This window comes from Ailuropoda melanoleuca, chromosome 6, assembly GCF_002007445.2.
Source record: "Ailuropoda melanoleuca isolate Jingjing chromosome 6, ASM200744v2, whole genome shotgun sequence".
NCBI classification, from domain to species: domain Eukaryota; kingdom Metazoa; phylum Chordata; class Mammalia; order Carnivora; family Ursidae; genus Ailuropoda; species Ailuropoda melanoleuca.
Window position 1 is genome coordinate 97,810,254 of NC_048223.1, and position 17,893 is coordinate 97,828,146.

Sequence of the window (17,893 nt, forward strand, 5' to 3'; positions counted from 1 at the left end):
CTCTGGAGAATTCGAGGAGGAACTTCACTCCTGGGAAAAACCAAGGTAATTCCACTTATAGAAATGGAAGTAGGGGGGCGCCTGGGTGGCACAGCGGTTAAGCGTCTGCCTTCGGCTCAGGGCGTGATCCCGGCGTTCTGGGATCGAGCCCCACATCAGGCTCTTCAGCTATGAGCCTGCTTCTTCCTCTCCCACTACCCCTGGCTTGTGTTCCCTCTCTCTCTGGCTGTCTCTATCTCTGTCGAATAAATAAATAAAATCTTTAAAAAAAAAAAAAAGAAATGGAAGTAGGAGCGGAAGGCAGGAAAGAGAATTCTTCCTACTTCCAAATATGACCTATTCTAGGGTCCCGATTTCCTTTAGGATTCATCCAGCACACGGCAGCTTACCTCACGCTGCCTGGAAGGCAGAAAGAGAAAACCGTCCTCGGATGGGGAAGATAGCAGTCCTTGTCGCAGCAGCAATTTACGTCGCAGGTACCAGGAGTCAAGTCACAGACACAGATCGGTAAGACTGAAGATAAAGCAGAGCGAACGGGATGAATATTCCCAAACTTCCAAGCGCGAATTCCCCTCTTCCGATAGCCCCACTCCTCACTTTGTCGCAATTCACTTTGTTTACAGAATTTTAGATGTAAGTCAGTGGCTTCCATACCATCTCCTCTCCTCACCTGGGAAGAGGTCTATGGTCCCATTCCCAGGTGCAGAGTGAGTCACGACCGTAGGGCCCACCGTAGAGATCCCAGGCACAGGCCAGGGAGTTTCAGACCCCTCCAAGGAGGACTGAAGGGTCCCGCCCGACGACCCTGGCCCCACGTCCGAAGGGGTGGGCACAGCCCCTGACGGGGAGGAAGAGGACTGAGGCCAGACGCCCTCGGGGACCATCAGGAAGAACACCTGCAGTAGCGCGAGCTGCGAGGTGCACATGGGGCGAGATGCACATGGGGGAAGTCAAGACCCCCGCGAGCTCAAAGTGGGTTTACACGGTCGCCCGGCGCGTCGCGGGTGGATGGGAGGAGGCGCATCTAGTCTGACGTCATCCACATGGATCTGCTCATTGGCTCAAGACAATGGCCGAGAGCTTTCAGCCAATAGAAAGCGGCGTTGTTACAGCTCTTTCTTTTAGTGTGCGCCCTCCTCCTTAGGCCAGGCCGCGCACCGCCTCCGTCGCTTGGTAACGGCCAAACTCGGGAAGGAGCCCTTGCCTCTCCTCTCCGCTAGGTGACAGTAGAAGGTTAGCGGAACCGCAGGTGCAGCGGAGTCCGCGCCGGCGTCGCGGCCCACAGGACCGAGCTCTTCCTCCACAGAGGGAAACCCCAGAGGCTGGAACGAGAATTGCATATCTTTTCCACCCCGGATTCTAAAGGTGAGAAACACTAAGGAAGAATAATGATCTCGGGGAGGAAAATACACAGGTCTCATACACCTAAAAAAAAAAAACCCAAAAAACTTCCCTCTAAATATTGTATTTTTTGGAAACAAAGATTAGGCTTTTTAAATTTTAACGATGAGAATTATTTTAAAAAAATGTAAACCTCAATAAATGCTGCAATCATTAACTGTGGACTGCATAGTTGTTATTAGAGAAAATAGAGAAGGGTGAGAGATGGGGTAGGAAAAAATGTGAGAAGCTAGGGAGAGAAAGAGTAAGGAAAGGAGAGGCAGATTTTCTAGGAGCTGAAGGGAAAATAAGATGCAGGAATGGAAATAGCCAAGGGATAGAGAAGAAAACTTACCTTTTTGCCATTATAATCGCCCCTTGTTTTAACCCTTTTCGGGAAGTTTTGGTCTTTCCCAGGAGTGGCGGAGTTTTCTTCTGATTCTCTAGAGCAGCACTGTCCAATAAAATTTTCTGCAGTGTTGGAAATGTTCTCCGTCTGTACTGTGCAATATGGCAGCCACGCGCTGTATGTGGCTGTTGCGCCCTGGAAATGTGATTCCTGTGATGAAGGAGCTGAATATAAGATTTTGCTTAATTCAGAGTTAAATAACTACATGTGACTAGCAGCTACCATGTTGGACAGTACAAATCTGGATGATCAAAATCTTGCTCCCACTAGACCCAGTGTTTTCCTCCGTCTGCACAGGTCTGACATTTGGATTATTTCAGTTGCTTAGTTCAGAGATATAAATTGAGATCTGTTAAGAGTTGTCTAAAATCTGGTATACTTACCTAAAATCTAGCCAATACCTCCTTCTCCAAGTGAATCACTTAGGCTGATAAATTTTAGGACCCCTGACCTTTCCTCACATTCTCTGACAAGGTATTGACTTCTAATGTTATAAAGTCGGTAGCTAAATATACCTCTGTGTTATAAATGCTCTCAAATATTTTATTCATTTATTTAATTTTTATTGAAGCATGATTAACATAAATGTTGCAGGTGTACAACATATTGATTCAACAATTGTATATATTACCCCATGCTCACCATGGTAAATGTAATCACCATCTGTCACCCAACAACATTTATATGATATTATTGACTATATTCCCTATGCTATACTTTTCATCTCTGTGAGATTTATTTTATAGCTGGAAGTCAAACATATTTTCATATGATTGTATAATGGACTGCTGAGATATGTATATTTTTCTGTAGGAAAGGACCAAATTCAGATTATTCAAATTATATATATATATTTACTATAATATAAACTCCATAAACCACGGAATTTTGTCTGTTTTGTTCACTGATATGTCCTATGCCTAGAACAGTACCTAGGACATGTTAGATGTGCATTAAATATTTTTCAAAAGATTGTTTTGTTGAACTCTGCGTTTAACTCAAGAATATTTAGAGTTTATGTTATTTCAGGATTGCATTTATTTATATAAAATTTCTATTGTACTACCACCTTCAGATTTAAAAATTTGGAATTTCCACTTCAACAATCAATGGTAAATCAATAAATTATTCCTGAATTTATTAGTGTTGGCAAGAATCTGTTGATTGAAGTAATTTTAGGGTTGAGTACAGGAAAATAATGTCTCAGGATCTTTTTTTTTTTCATCTCAGGATCTTTCTGAATTGCTTTTTCTTATTTTTAATTTTAGCACTTAACAAATTTCTAAAAATAGTTACTTCTTCCCTCATTTTTGAGGGTTGAGCAAAAATACTATTTCTGTTGTTGCTGTTGTGTGTTTGTAGGAATCTGTGATACAGAACTGTCAATTCTTTTGGGATCTAATATTAAAATCTAAAAGGTAATTTTGATGAGAGAGAATGAAATTTATTCACACATGTCCTGCAGATGCCAGTTTTAACATGGAAACCAAGTCTTAAATTGAAATAGCTTAATATGACATCACTTCAGAAAGCAGAGATTTCCGAATCAGATCATACGATACTAGCAGCTGTGTTTGGTATTAAAACTGTTCAATATGTACTTAGAAATTTAACCAAGATTGAATCAGGATGGCCAACTGAGAGCAAGTTCTAGCGTCTAGCCTCTCCCAACTCCTCCCCTCTTTCCCAAATCTAAAAATTACAAAAAAAAGTTACATGGGTACACAAACTCATAGCATCCATGCATGTACCTTAATATTGAAAAACACGAAGGTGTGCCCTCAATGGACCGGGCATTACGAGAATCCTTGAAAAATAGGAAGCAGATGGGATTGGATTGAAAGTAGACAAACAAAAGTTGCATAACAGAGGCTTAATGCAGAAATGCAGGTGGCTCTTGGGGATGTTCTAGGTACACAGAAAAAAATTATTGGCATCAGTAGAGCCCTTGGACAACGTGTGAGTTATTGATTAAGGTGCTGCTATAGGAAGAAACGGTCAGCCTCTTAACCTTACTCCCACTTGCACATGCAGTGGGTAGCAAAAGAACTTGCTCCTAAAGGGGGCAGGGGCACTCCCCGTAGGTACTGTTGCTGAAAAGCTGTGATGGCTTTTGATATCTGGGAGGAAGAGAGAGATTTCACATCTTGGAGTCTGATACTGGCTCACCTTTTGAAGCGGCACATGCAGTATTCCTCCTTCACAAACCCTCAAGGCAGAATGAAAAAGAGAAAATCTACAAAAAATATAGGTTAAAAAGACATTATTACCTTCAACAGAGAATAATAAGACTTGAACCTGACTTTTTTTAAAAAAAGATTTTATTTATTTGAGAGAGAGACAGAGCGAGGATGAGTGGGGGAAGGGGCAGAGGGTGGAGAAGAGAGAGAAGCAGACTCTTCACTGAGCAGGGACCCCGACGCAGGGTTTGGTCCCAGGACCCCAGGATCATGACCTGAGCCAAAGGCAGGCATTTAACCAACTGAGCCACCCAGATCCCTATTGAACCTGACTTTTTAAGAGAAATGAGGAAAGCCATAAAAAGTTGAATAATGTCTTAGAAGAATCTACGTTGTAATTCTATACCTAGCAAAATATCCTTCAGAAATGAAGATACAATAAAAATGTGTTTAGAAAACAAGCATTGAGAAAGAAGATCACCACCAACAAACCCACACAAAGAATTGCTAAAGGGAGTTATTCAGACTAAAGGAAAAATGATCCCACATAGAAACACAGAAATGCAGGAATATGAGCAATGAGAAAGATAAACACAAGGTCAATATATAAACTCAGTGGTGTTATAAGTATCATCTAAAATTTTAGATGGTAAAATTTATAATAAAAAATTAAATACCTAGGAATAAATCTATGATAGTGCAAGATACCTGCTTATCAAACTGTATATGATTTCTGAGAGGAATTAAATAAAACCTAAATAAATGAAAAGCTACACGAAATTAACGGCCAGGAAGACTTATGAATGAAAACATGGTAGTTCTTCCCAAATTGATGTATAGATTCATTGCAGTCCTAGTAAAAATCCCAGCATTTTTTAGTAGAAATTGACAACTGATTTCAAATATCATATATAATTGCAAAACACCAAGACTAGCCAAGAGAATCTTGAGAAGAACAAAGTTGGAGGGCCTGTTCCTACTATATATTACCTCTTGTTATTAAGATAAAATGTTTATTAGAACAAAATGGTATGGCTTTGACTGTAAGATAGACAGATACCAATGGAAAGAATGGAGTCCAGAGACAGACCTACGCGTATGTAGTCACCTGATCTATGACAAAAATGATACTACAGTTCAAATGAGGGAAGGATGATCTTGTCAGTAAGTTGTGCTGGGTCAACTGGATATTCATACAGACAGCAATGGATCTTGACTCCTAGCTATACATACCCAAACATTAATTTCACATGGACTGTAGACAGGCAAAACAATAAACCTGCTACAAGATAACATCGGAGAATATTCTTATGATTTTGGGGTAGGCAAATATTTCTTAAACTGGACAGAAGAAGGGGCGCCTGGGTGGCTCAGTCGGTTAAGCAGCCAACCCTGGATTTCGGCTCAGGTCGTGATCTCAGGGTCCTGGGATTGAGCCCCACCTCTGGCTCCCTGCTCAGTAGGGAGTCTGCTTGAGATTCTCTCCTTCCCTTTGCCCCTCCCACTGCTCGTGTGCGCTTCCTCTCTCTCTCTCTCTCTCAAATCAATCAATTTTTTTTTAAAGCTGGGCAGAAAAATAACTGATTATAAAGAAAAAGATTGATTAAATAGTATCTCATTAAAATTGAGAACTTTTTTTTAGGTAGGCTCCACACCCAGCATGGATCCCAACATGGGTCTTGCTTGAACTCATGACCTGATCAAGACCTGAGCTGAGATCAAGAGTTGGGCACTTAACTGACTGAGCCACCCAGGCACCCCAAGAACTTCTCTTAATAAAAAGACATCAAGAGAGTAAAAAAGAAAGTTTCTAAAATTTTTTCCTTTTAAAAAAATTAGCTATGAATATGTAGTTATGAATATGTGTTATATCATTTTCATCAACTGATACTTTTTAAAATTTTTAATTTTGGGATAAGTATAGATTCACATGAAGTTGTAGGACATAATATAGAGAGATCTTGTATACTTTCTAAGGGTAAAACCTGGTAAAACTGCAGTACATACCATCAGAATATTAGCATTGATACAATCCATCCGTCTTCACATTTTCCCAGTTTTACTTCTAAGCATACATGTGTGTGCCTCTATTTAGTTCTATGCAGTTTTATCATATGTGTGTTTCATGTGTCCACCACAGAGCAGTCCTATCACCTCAAAGATCCCTCCTGTTGTCCTTTCACAACAATTTCCTCCTCCCTCCCACTTTCTCTCCCCAGGATCCATTTTTTTAACCATTACTAATTTTTATTATAACCATGATTAAAATAACTATGTAATTCAAACAGTGATTCACAGCATTTATCCAAGTAAATCAAATAGTGTCTACATGCCTAACAGAAAACAAAAGTTTAGTAACTCTGGAGGAATTAATTTCCTTGTTTACTAAGAGATTAATAAACAATGCACACATTATACAGGGGAAGAAATATGTTTTCACTTTGAAATCTTTAAGAAAAAACCTTCTTTAACTGTTTGTATTAATTGCAAGCACTGTACTAATTAGACATTGATTACCATTCCTAAATAGAAACTCGTTTGTAATGCTATCTTTTTCTTTAATATAAGAGGGGTATCTACTTCTTTCCTTTTTTTTCCCTTTTCTACCTCATTTCATCCTCTAGAGACTGTCTGTAGTCCCATCTTTTCTCCAGTCTGACTCTGTTTAAGTTTTACTCTAGGCAGAGGCTGCTAATTGCTGACCACTATCCATTCTTCCTTCTCTCTCAGATACACAGAGCCCATTTTTTACTGAGCACAATGTAGCCAAAAGATGATATTTCCCAGCCTCCTTTGCAGCTAGGTGGGGATAAACATATAGTTCTGACCAATGAACTATAAAGAACAGATGGGACTTTGGGGGGAATCTCTTGAGAAATGAAGGCTATTCCTCTTTTTCCTCCCTTCTCCCTCCTGCTGCTTAAATTTTGAGTGAGATGGCTGAAGCTTGAGCTGTCATTTTAGAGCATGAGAAGACACGCTAAACAAAGGTAACCAGCAAAATGGAAGAAACTTGGATTTCTGACAGCCATGGAAACTTCAAGCCTGCCTAGGACTTCCTACCTCTGAACTTCCTTCATATGTAGGAGAAATAATTTTATAAAGACACCACCTATTTTCACTCTACTGAAACTTGCCTTCCCTCCATTCCACTTTGATGTAGATAGACATTGCTGGTTATGACTACGTACTATTCCATTGCATGAATATACTGTTAATTTTTTTAACCAACCCCTTATTGATGGATAATTAGGTTCTTTCCAATTTTTTATTATACATAAAGGTATAGTTAAAATCCTTATAGATACATTTTGCTGCCTGTGTGGGTATTTCTATAGTATAAATAGCTAGAAATAGATTTATTGGGTGACAGAATGTGCACATTTAACATTTTGAGAAATACCACCAAAAAGATTACACTAACTTACAGCCCCATCACTATAGTGCCTGTTTGCTTACCCTCCCACCAATCCTGAATCCTTAAATAATTTTGCCACCCAGATAGACAAAGTTTATCTTTTTTTTCTTTGATTACTGGTAAAGAGGAACATCTTTTTGTATGTTTATTGGCCATTTGCATTTCCTATTGTGAATTGCATTTGCCTATTTTTTAATTATGAAATTATAAATGACTACCATCTCATTGTACAAAACTTAAATGATACACAAACATAAGAGCAAAGACACTTTTCTCCAGTGCTTCCAATCACATTCTACCGCCCATAGTTTTATGTACATCCATCTAGTCCCTTTCCATACATTTCCATATGAATATACATACACACATAAATGCTTTTTTTATATAAACAGGATCATATATATGTACTGTTCCACACCTTGCTTTTTTTTTTTAAATAGGATTCAGTAGTACGAAAAACCCAATATTTAACTATTCCTGTATTTCTTCTCTTGCTATTACATTGCCAAGGTAAACATCTTTTCCATATATTTGTGGACATGTGTGTGAATTTCTTTGGATGGAGTTGTATAGGGTAGATTGTTGGGTTAAAGGATGTACTTTCTGATAGACCCATCTTAGCTTTCCCGAAGGTCTGCATAACTTTTTACTTTCACGAAGTGTGTGGAGAGTGCTCGTTTCCCCACAAGTCTCACCTACATTTGATAATTTTTATCTGATGGGCAAAAAAGAATCATTTTGCATTTCCCTGATTAATGGTGAGGTTGAAGTTATTTTCATGTTTATTGGCCTTGTATGGTTTTATTAGGACTGTTTGTTCATCTCCTTTACCTACAATAGCTTTTCTATTGGGTTATGTTTGGATATATGTTGTTTTTTGTTCAGCATCTCTTTCCCCATCCCCTGGTAACAGAATTCTTTTTTTTTTTTTAATTTTATTTATTTATTTGACAGAGAGATAGCCAGCGAGAGAGGGAACACAGCAGGGGGAGTGGAAGAGGAAGAAGCAGGCTCCCAGCGGAGAAGCCGATGTGGGACTTGATCCCGGAACACCGGGATCACGCCCTGAGCCAAAGGCAGATGCCCAACGACTGCGCTACCCAGGCGCCCCATTGCGCTACCCAGGCGCCCCAGGTAACAGAATTCTTATTTATCATGGGGAACCTATTCCCTGTGGCTTAGATGATGAGTACATGACCAGGTCTGGCCTTCCTGAGTCCTGCAGCTCCTTAGCCACAGTGGTGAAAGAACAGTCATGTAATTCAAGGCAGGCTAAAAAGAGCTTTCAAAAGAACTTCTGCAGGGACTATTGGAAAGAAGCTTCTTCAGAGATCCTATGAACTAAGGACTATGTAAGCCTGAATTTGTACCACGTGCAGAGTCTGAGGAGAAACTCAGAGGCTAGCAGAAAGCAATGAGAACTCAGTTCTGTTATTTTTCTGGAGGCCTTAGATCTAGCTGTGCCTAAAGCCTGCCCTGCTTCTGAACTTTAAAGTTTTGTGAGCCAATAAAGTCCCTTTCTTGTTTAAGATAATTGAATTGGATTCCTGCCCTGATTAATATAGGTTATTTGTATTTTCTTACTGATTTGTAGAAAAGTTTGTGTTTTACATTCTAGACTTACACTTTATGCCCTATATAGATTAATAAAATTAGCGTGGCCTCCCCCTGCCCCAAAAGACACCAGCTATTTAAATCATAACATATTTTAGTGGCTTACTTATACTTACATACTAATTAGAACTCTTTTTTTAAGATTTTATTTATTTATTTGATGCAGAGAGAGAGAGAGCGAGAGAGAGAGAGAGAGAGAGAGAGAGAGAGAGAAGGAGAGCACAAGCGGGGGAGAGGCAGCCAGAGACAGAGGAAGAAGCAGACTCCCTGCTGAGCAAGGAGCCCAAAGCAGGGCTCCAACTCAGCACTCTGGGATCATGATCTGAGCCAAAGGCAGATGCTTTACCATCTGAGCCACCCAGGCGCCCCACTAATTAGAACTCTTAAAAAGACCATTTTACATGATTACTTTAAATATAGTTAGAATGCGTGGGTGGCTCAGTTGGTTAAGTGGCTGACTCTCAATTTCAGCTCAGGGCAAGATCTCAGGGTCCTGGGATCGAGCCCCATGTCAGGTTCTGCACTCAGCAGGTAATCTGTTTCAGGATTCTCTGTTACTCTTGCCCCTCCCCACCCCGTACTCTCTCTCTCTTTCTAAAATAAATAAGTAAATCTTTAAAAAAAAAAAAGCCACATAGTGTCACTTCCACTGTACTCTGTTGGTTGAAGCAGTTATAAGCCCATCCAGAGAGTACATGGACCCCCTACTTCTCTATGGGAGATATGTCAAAAAACTTGAGGCCAACTTTTACAGTTTCCACAAAAAATATATAAAGTTTGAATATCTTGTTATACAAAGTATATCAATTTAAGTAAATGTAAAATTCTTTGAAATTCAGTGTCCTCAAGAATTTTTTCTTCTAATGTATTAAAAATTACCTGCCAAATTTAAAGGCAAGGCAAGACATAAATAATAATGAATATCAAAATTTAAATTTATTTAAATGTAGTTGAAAATTTAACTCAGTTTTTAAAAACTTAATTAGGTCTTGTTAAGTATTTTTATAAACCTGAAACCTTTACAATTGTAGTTGTCAATGAGAAGAATAGGTGCTATGTCTCATATATGTTATATCTAGACTTACATGTATACAAATTTAGGACATAATTGCTTAATATCACAAATTGTTTCTCAGCTGCCACGTGCAACTGTTGTAAAAACTGTGCTAAATTTTGAATAGTGGATATAAGGAATTCAAGAAAATGAACACTTGCTCTATTGGCAAATATTTCACTATTAAAAAACTCTATTGCAGGGGTGCCTGGGTGCCTCAGTCGGTTAGGCGTCTGCCCTCAGCTCAGGTCATGATCTCAGGGTCCTGGGATTGAGCCCCGCATTGGGCTCCTTGCTCAGTGGGGAGTCTGTTTCTCCCTCTGCCCCTCTCCTCTACATGTGCTCGTGCTCTCGCTCTCTCTCCCAAAAAAAAAAAAAAAAAAAAACCCAAAACTCTATTGCAGTCATTTGATTTGAGAGGAAAGATATGATGGTCTATTTTTTTTTCCTCATTATTTCTCCAACTTAAATCCTCCCCACGCTCTGAAACAATGCCCATCTCTGATATCAGCAGTGCCTCAGTCTTCAGTTTTTCACTTGGATACAGTCATCTTCTCTTCGTGGACACAGGGCAAGAGATATGGCAGAGCTTTTTTCTGGGGACTGAACCATGTGAATCACAGCAGCAGATGGGTAACATTGTGAGTTGCCCAGTGCCATCACTGAGCACTGGTCTCCTGAGTGATGAAGGTATACGTGTGATTTTCACTAAATTCATTATTTTGGGTTTCTGGTTTATGGGTCCCTGTAAGATGTAGGAATAGGGCAGGGGCCCCTTACTTGGGTTGGAAGGTGGTGCCACTTCTCTGGGAGCATGACCTTTTAGATTTTGTCTGCCTGGTCACTCTCACTGCTAGCTCCAGTTCAGAGTTTATCATCCAGGAAGCTTCTAAGAATGTGAAATTCCTTCAACAGTATTTTCACAGTAAATTATGGCCCATTTCAGGTTCAGAAGTTGATGGGCTGCCAATTTGTCTCCTATAGTGCTTAGTCCAACAAATCCAGTCAAATGGTGGGATTTGTTTGGGCAAAACGTGGAGTTCCAACATCTGGAGATGTCATCACACTTGTACTCATAATGTTTCCTGGCCTTTAAATTTGAGTAGCAGTTTTGGTACATTGAATTCTCTTATTTATTAAAGGGGGGAAAGGGGACTTGTTTTCTATACACCAACAACAAGACAGAAGAAAGAGAAATTAAGGAGTCAAGTCCATTTACAGTTGCACCCAAAACCATAAGAGACCTAGGAATAAATCTAACCAAAGAGGCAAAGGATCTGTACTCAGAAAACAATAGAACACTCATGAAATAAATTGAGGAAGACACAAAGAAATGGAAAAATGTTCCATGCTCATGGATCACAAGAACAAACATTGTTAAAATGTCTATGCTACCTAGAGCAATCTACACATTCAATGCAATCCCTATCAAAATACCATCAACTTTTTTCAAAAATGGAACAAATAATCCTAAAATTTGTATGGAACCAGAAAAGACCCTGAATAGCCAAAGGAATGTTGAAAAAGAAAAACAAAGCTGGTGACATCACAATTCCAGACTTCAAGCTCTATTACAATGCTGTGGTCATCAAGACAGTATGGTACTGGCACAAAAACAGACACATAGATCAATGGAACAGAATAGAGAACTCAGAAATGGACCCTCAACAGTATGGTCAACAAATCTTTGACGAAGCAGGAAAGAATATCCAATGGAAAAAAGACAGTCTCTTCAACAAATGGCGTTGGGAAAATTGGACAGCCACATGCAGAAGAATGAAACTGGACCATTTTCTTACACCATACACAGAAATAGACTCAAAATGGATGAAAGACCTTATTATGCAACAGGAATCCATCAAAATCCTTGAGGAGAATACAGGCAACAACCTCTTCAACCTCGGCCCCAGCAACTTCTTGCTAGACATGTCTCCAAAGGCAAGGAAAACAAAGGCAAAAATGGAACCTATTGGGACTTCATCAAAATAAAAAGCTTTTGCACAGCAAAGGAAACAGTCAACAAAACCAAAAGACAACCGACAGAATGGGAAAAAATATTTGCAAATGACATATCACATAAAGGGCTAGTATCCAAAATCTATAAAGAACTTACTAAACTCAACACCCAAAGAACAAATAATCCAATCAAGAAATGGGCAGACGACATGAGCAGACATTTCTGCAAAGAAGACATCCAGATGGCCAACAGACACATGAAAAAGTGCTCAACATCACTGGGCATCAGGGAAATACAAATCAAAACCACAATGAGATACCACCTCACACCAGTCAGAATGGCTAAAATTAACAAGTCAGGAAACCACAGATGTTGGTGAGGATGCAGAGAAAGGGGAACCCTCCTACACAGTTGGTGGGAATGCAAGCTGGTGCAGCCACTCTGGAAAACAGTATGGAGGTTCCTCAAAGAGTTGAAAATAGAGCTACCCTATGACCCAGCAATTGCACTACTGGGTATTTACCCAAAAGATATAAATGTAGTGATCCGAAGGGGCACCTGCACCCGAATGTTTATAGCAGCAGTGTCTGCACTACCCAAACTATGGAAAGAGCCCAAATGTCCATCGACAGATGAATGGATAAAGAAGATGTGGTATATAGACACAATGGAATATTATGCAGCCATCAAAAATTGAAATCTTGCCATTTGCAATGATGTGGATGGAACTAGAGGTTATTTATTATGCTAAGTGAAATAAGTCAATCAGAGAAAGACAGTTATAATATGATCTCACTGATACGTAGAATTTAAGAAACAAGGCAGAGGATCATAGGGGAAGAGAGGAAAAAAATGAAAGAAGACGAAACCAGAGAGGGAAACAAACCATAAGAGACTCTTAATCATAGGAAACAAACTGAGGGTTGCTGGAGGGGAGGGTGGTGGGGACATGGGATGGCTGGGTGATAGACATCGGGGAGGGTATGTGTTGTGGTGAGCTCTAGGTGTTGGTAAAACTGATGAACACAGACCTGTACCCCTGAAACAAATAATACACTGTATGCTAATTTAAAAAAAAGAAATAAAACCAATTGTAAATTCAAAAAAAAAAAAAACAACACCAAACACAAATAAAAAAACCCACAAAAAACTAAAAACCAAGTTGTAAAAAAGGACCTAAGCCTGCAAAATCTATTCATTCTTTGGAGCACTTTCTTCCCTGTGAAGAGTGTGTTCACTGGGCATCTGTCCTAACTCAAATAAAACTCTTTTTTTCGTTTAGAGATTCTAAAAGGTTTGTTCATTTTGTGTTGACAGCAGTACCCTAAAAATAACACCAAAATAACATTATCTATCTATTTGATTACCCTTAGAAGTCTGATGCCAAAACCCAAAACACTGAAAATTTCCATATTGTGGTGACAGTTGTATAAATATCAGAGAATTCACAAAAAACATTATGTGTAAATTAAATTATTTGTGTATTCATTCCACAACCACCCATTTTTTAAAAAAATCCTAATGCAAGTTTATTGTTTAAATATTACAAACCAGAGCAATCTTTAACTTTAAGAATATAAAAATAGTAGATTACTAAGGCTATCTAATCACTGAATATATTTAATTTTAATTGAATTCTCAGTTCTTCTCCAGGATTTCTCTCTCCTTCCCCCCCACTTTCTCTCTCTTTCTAAACACATATTGGATATTCTAGCATTTTAAATGGCATTCCTACCAGTTTATATTTCAGAGAAACACAAATATGGACAATGAAAATTACCTACATGGAAAATGGCTTGTCATATCCTAGAGAGTTTTAAAAATTCTTTTCCTTTAGCCTTACTGGGAGGAGGGTCTATGCAAAAACTTTCTTTGAGTAGTCAGTCCTGAGCTGTTAAGCTTCTCACCGGAGTTCAGGAGGGCAGTATCTGTTTCCTCAAGATGGTGTGATAATGGGGTATTACAAAGTTCCTGGTGTGAAGCAAAGAGATAACAGCCAGAATGTTAATTAAAAAGAGTAGATTTGCTTTAAGGAAAAGGGCAAAGCCTTTTCCTTCCCTACACTTTAAAATCTTCTGGCTCCCACCCACACAAAGACTTGAAACAATAGAGTCAACGGTAAGAATGACACCTTTATGTTAACTCTTATGAAATATCTTCTTTTGTTTCCTTAATGAAACATTTGTCTTCATCTTCCTCTACCTTCTCCCTTGAGTAAGAACTGACTAATGCATTTTCTTAGTAGTGTACATTTAAAAACAAATCATCTCCTTTCCCCCAAATTTCCTTTTGTTAAAAACTTTAAGCAAATGAGGGACTACACTGCTATACTGTCTGGGATCTTAAGGCAGTAACAGTGTGATAGCCTTTAAGAAAATACTGTCTTTTGTTAGGGTTAGGGATATCCTAATTCCTGATTTGTAACAAGGCAGAAGCTCTGAAATCCCCATTTAGGAACAATTACTATAATTTTATTAATTCCTTGGATTTGGTTATTTCACGCAGAAGATGTTCTGCCCAGTATTCCTCACTATAACCTAGTGGTATCCTGCCATTAGACTTATTTTCTACATTAGAAGGGAAGTGAAAAGAGAAAGGACAAAGAATCGTGATCTTGGGCATAATTACTGGATCATCAGAAATGTTGAATCATATAAGGATAAAAGAGGAAGTGGTTAAAAGAGTGAAGCACACTGTCAAAAATAAAAGGAAATAACTAGGAAAGAAATGACTATTTGTTAGAAACTGATATATAATTAATTGAATATAGTTTTTTGGTGAGGGATTAGTGGTAAGAAAATACTAGTGTATAAATACATGTTATTTATTTATGCCCTTTCTCACTTAAAAAAAAAATTGTGGTAGCAGATACTTGTGTAAATGTGTTCCTAAATTGAAAAAATACAGTGAAACAAAATAGTGGCCTTTCCTTCCTGAATGTGTTTAGAAGTGGCTTCGTTTCTTATCTGTCTGGAGCAGTATGGGCATACTAACACCTCACATTTGTAATTACAATAACCTTTGCAATTACAGAGCATTCACATTCTTTTGACTTTTATAATAGCTTTGTTAGATCAATGACCTAATAAGGAACACTCTGAACTAAGTGACTTGTTTAAAATGGCACCATTCCTAATTATTAGAGTGAAATCTCGTCTCATTTAGGTAGTGCTGGAACTCATTTCTGCTGTTTGAACTCACAGAGAAGTTTTCCAAGGTCCTTTCCAGTTACGAGGTCTTTTCTCTGGTTTTAGCAAATATAGAAATGTATCACAATATTTCTATTTTTATATTTTTATAGTGCTCTTATAGTCAAATAGTGTAATATTTTATAGTCAAACAGTGCTTTTAAATATAGAAATTTAGAAACAGAGGAAGGCAAATGTCTTGAACACTCGTGGCCCCACAGATCTGCTGTTCATTTTTCTCTACCCTGTTCTGTGTCCTGAGAGTGGACTACATCAGTGGGCTTCTGGTTAGGTTCAGTAGGAGATGGGAGAGTGGGGAAAGCAAGGTTGGATATTTATTCCTCAGCTTCTTTCCCCGCTGGGCCTGATTGCCAGTAGCTATCCTCTTTAACTGAAGGTGTAACAGACCCTGTGGGGCCCCCACCCACGTACCTTCAGTCCTTACCACTCCTTATACATGGTGGTGGCCCTTTTCCTGTGTAAACATCTGCCACTCCCTGCCTGAGGCCTTTTTGTGGCCATGGGAGGATGCCCAGCCCATGCACAGGGCAGGTCACTGGTGTGAGACAGTTGATCCCCAAGCAGCAGCTCTTAACCAATGATGTTTGGGAATTGGTGGATGAACACTGCAGCTTCCTCTCCCCGAGGCCGGGGCAACTCTGAGCCATGTTCTTTACCATCTCCCAGGGGTTCCTATCAAGACTGAGCCCCAACTGCACTCAGTGATGATCTACTGATGAGTGCACCTGGTATTGGCCTCCTTCCCTACCCTGTCTCACTTACCAGTTCCTTCCAGTGCCTCCTGGGATTGCCTCCTAAATAAACTACTTGTGGTGGAATCTTAGCTTCGAGGTTGGCTTCTGGGTGACCCCAACTCAATAAAGAAGCCATAGTTCCTGTCAGGCAGCTGTCTCCTACAACCACAGCTTACTTTGTGGGTTCCAAGGACCTCTTCCTTCCTCTCCTTGCCCCTTCACGCCAGACTTAGTCATGGACACCCATTGTTGCTAGCCCCAAGGTGATTCACCATCCTGTGTACACACAGATGCAAGACAGGGTGGGCACTGTAGTCTTTATGATGGGCAGCTAAACAATAGGTATTCTTTTAGTTAAGAAGAAAATTAGAATAAGAAGAGTGAACATCCAGCAGTCTGCCACAGAGGCACTCTTCAAATTCTAAAAATTTTTGAGACCTATTGTGTGAGAAAATTAAATGATTGAAAGCAGCACTAATCAGGCCAGCAATGATTACAATGCAATGGCCACCATAATGTCAATAAAAGCATCACGGTTATATCAGGTTGCTCTTCAGGATGATGGCTGTTTGAGAAGATCTGGTTCTGCTTGGCTGTGCTCTTCCTCTTAGGGGCAGAGTTCTTGCAATGTCTCTATGGTGCTGACCTGATAATGTGCTAACCTAATACTCTTAGTTACAGCAAAGCTGTTCCCACACCTAGCTGCCTGAGGTGCTTAGTTTCATATGTCAGGCATTGCTGTAACAGTATTTATACTCAATGCATTGCTGTGACAGTATTTATACTCAATCGTGGCAAAAATAAATTTTTTTACACATCAAGAAAAATTTGAGGGCTTTGATTTCTTGAGCACAGAAGGTGAAAATCCCCATGTATTTTAGAGGAATGAAATGAGCAACAAACAGTCCCTTCCCTCCAGAATTCCAACTCTAATAGTGAGGGAGGTTGGGGTGAAGACTAAAGGGAAATTTGGTGGTGATCACCAGTGTAAGTGGCAGGATACTTTGTTAAGATGTTAACTATAACTATAACAGGTTCCCAATTACCTTGGCTTGTTGAAATTACCCAAGGTGCTCTGAAACATAGGGTAATAAGAAAGAAATAAAGGGGTACCCTTGAGGGCCAGGAAAGAGCAGAAATTCTGGAGCACTGGGAAGGGGATGCAGGTTAGGTGGCCATGGGTAGGAGGGACCCTTGCTTGTTCTGTGGTTGTGTCCTGGTAGGTAAGACCTCAGAAAGGGTGGTTGTTGGGTGCCTTGGGGAGGCTCCACTCTAGGTACCAGAGCTTCTAGCTGAGGCAAAGCCCCCTTTCAGCCCTATCCTATTCAGGCTTAGCATTGGAACAGAAAGCCTGTCACATTTCAAGTTGGGCAGTGAAAATATCACGAGTGATTAAGGCAGGTAAGTCCTTCCCCCATTTTCTGATACATGCGCTTCTCCCAAATTCTGGTGTAAACCACAATTATGATTGTGATGGACTTTCTTTCCAGCTCAGAGGGAGCTAGTATTGGCCTTAAACTGATATAAAGAAAATAAAGGTAAGAAAAACATTTGGACACCTAAGTGTCATGGCTTAAGATTGAATCTGTTCCACACATAAATGAGACAAAAAGAGGAATGTGTCAAGATTTCTGCAGGAGCCCAAGCAATGTAACATAGCTATGATGAATCATGGCATAGTATTAGCTGTTTGGGAGCATTGCTGTCTCTTTTTCACTGTTTTGTTTTTTTTTTTTCCAGGCTAGGGTAGTTAAATAGAGGAGGGGGAAATAATTATTTTCCTTATTGATTCTGTTCTAGCTTGCTCCCATTTCATAATACAAAGCATAATAACAAATAATTGTACATGTGGTAAAAATTTATGTATTAGTCAAGTATTAATGAAGTATTTCCTGGTAATTCTTCTACTTTCCCCTAATCGTATGTCATTTGAGCATA

At 39.4% G+C, this 17,893-nt stretch overlaps 1 protein-coding gene across 8 annotated transcripts in view; it reads right to left on the reverse strand.

Annotated features, from left to right (window-relative positions):
• The window catches only part of TCTN3 (tectonic family member 3), a 61,603-nt gene that overhangs the window by 29,664 nt on the left and 14,046 nt on the right, over window positions 1-17,893 (reverse strand). For 4 of the 8 annotated variants that reach the window (XM_034663028.1, XM_034663022.1, XM_034663021.1 and 1 more), the window contains exons 4-7: window positions 3,959-4,025; window positions 1,736-1,939; window positions 1,205-1,322; window positions 390-513 (exon numbers count right to left, since the gene is read on the reverse strand). In XM_034663028.1, coding sequence (XP_034518919.1) covers window positions 390-513; window positions 1,205-1,322; window positions 1,736-1,939; window positions 3,959-4,025 — 513 coding nt within the window. The other 4 variants (XM_034663025.1, XM_034663026.1, XM_034663023.1 and 1 more) reach the window with 3 other exon arrangements.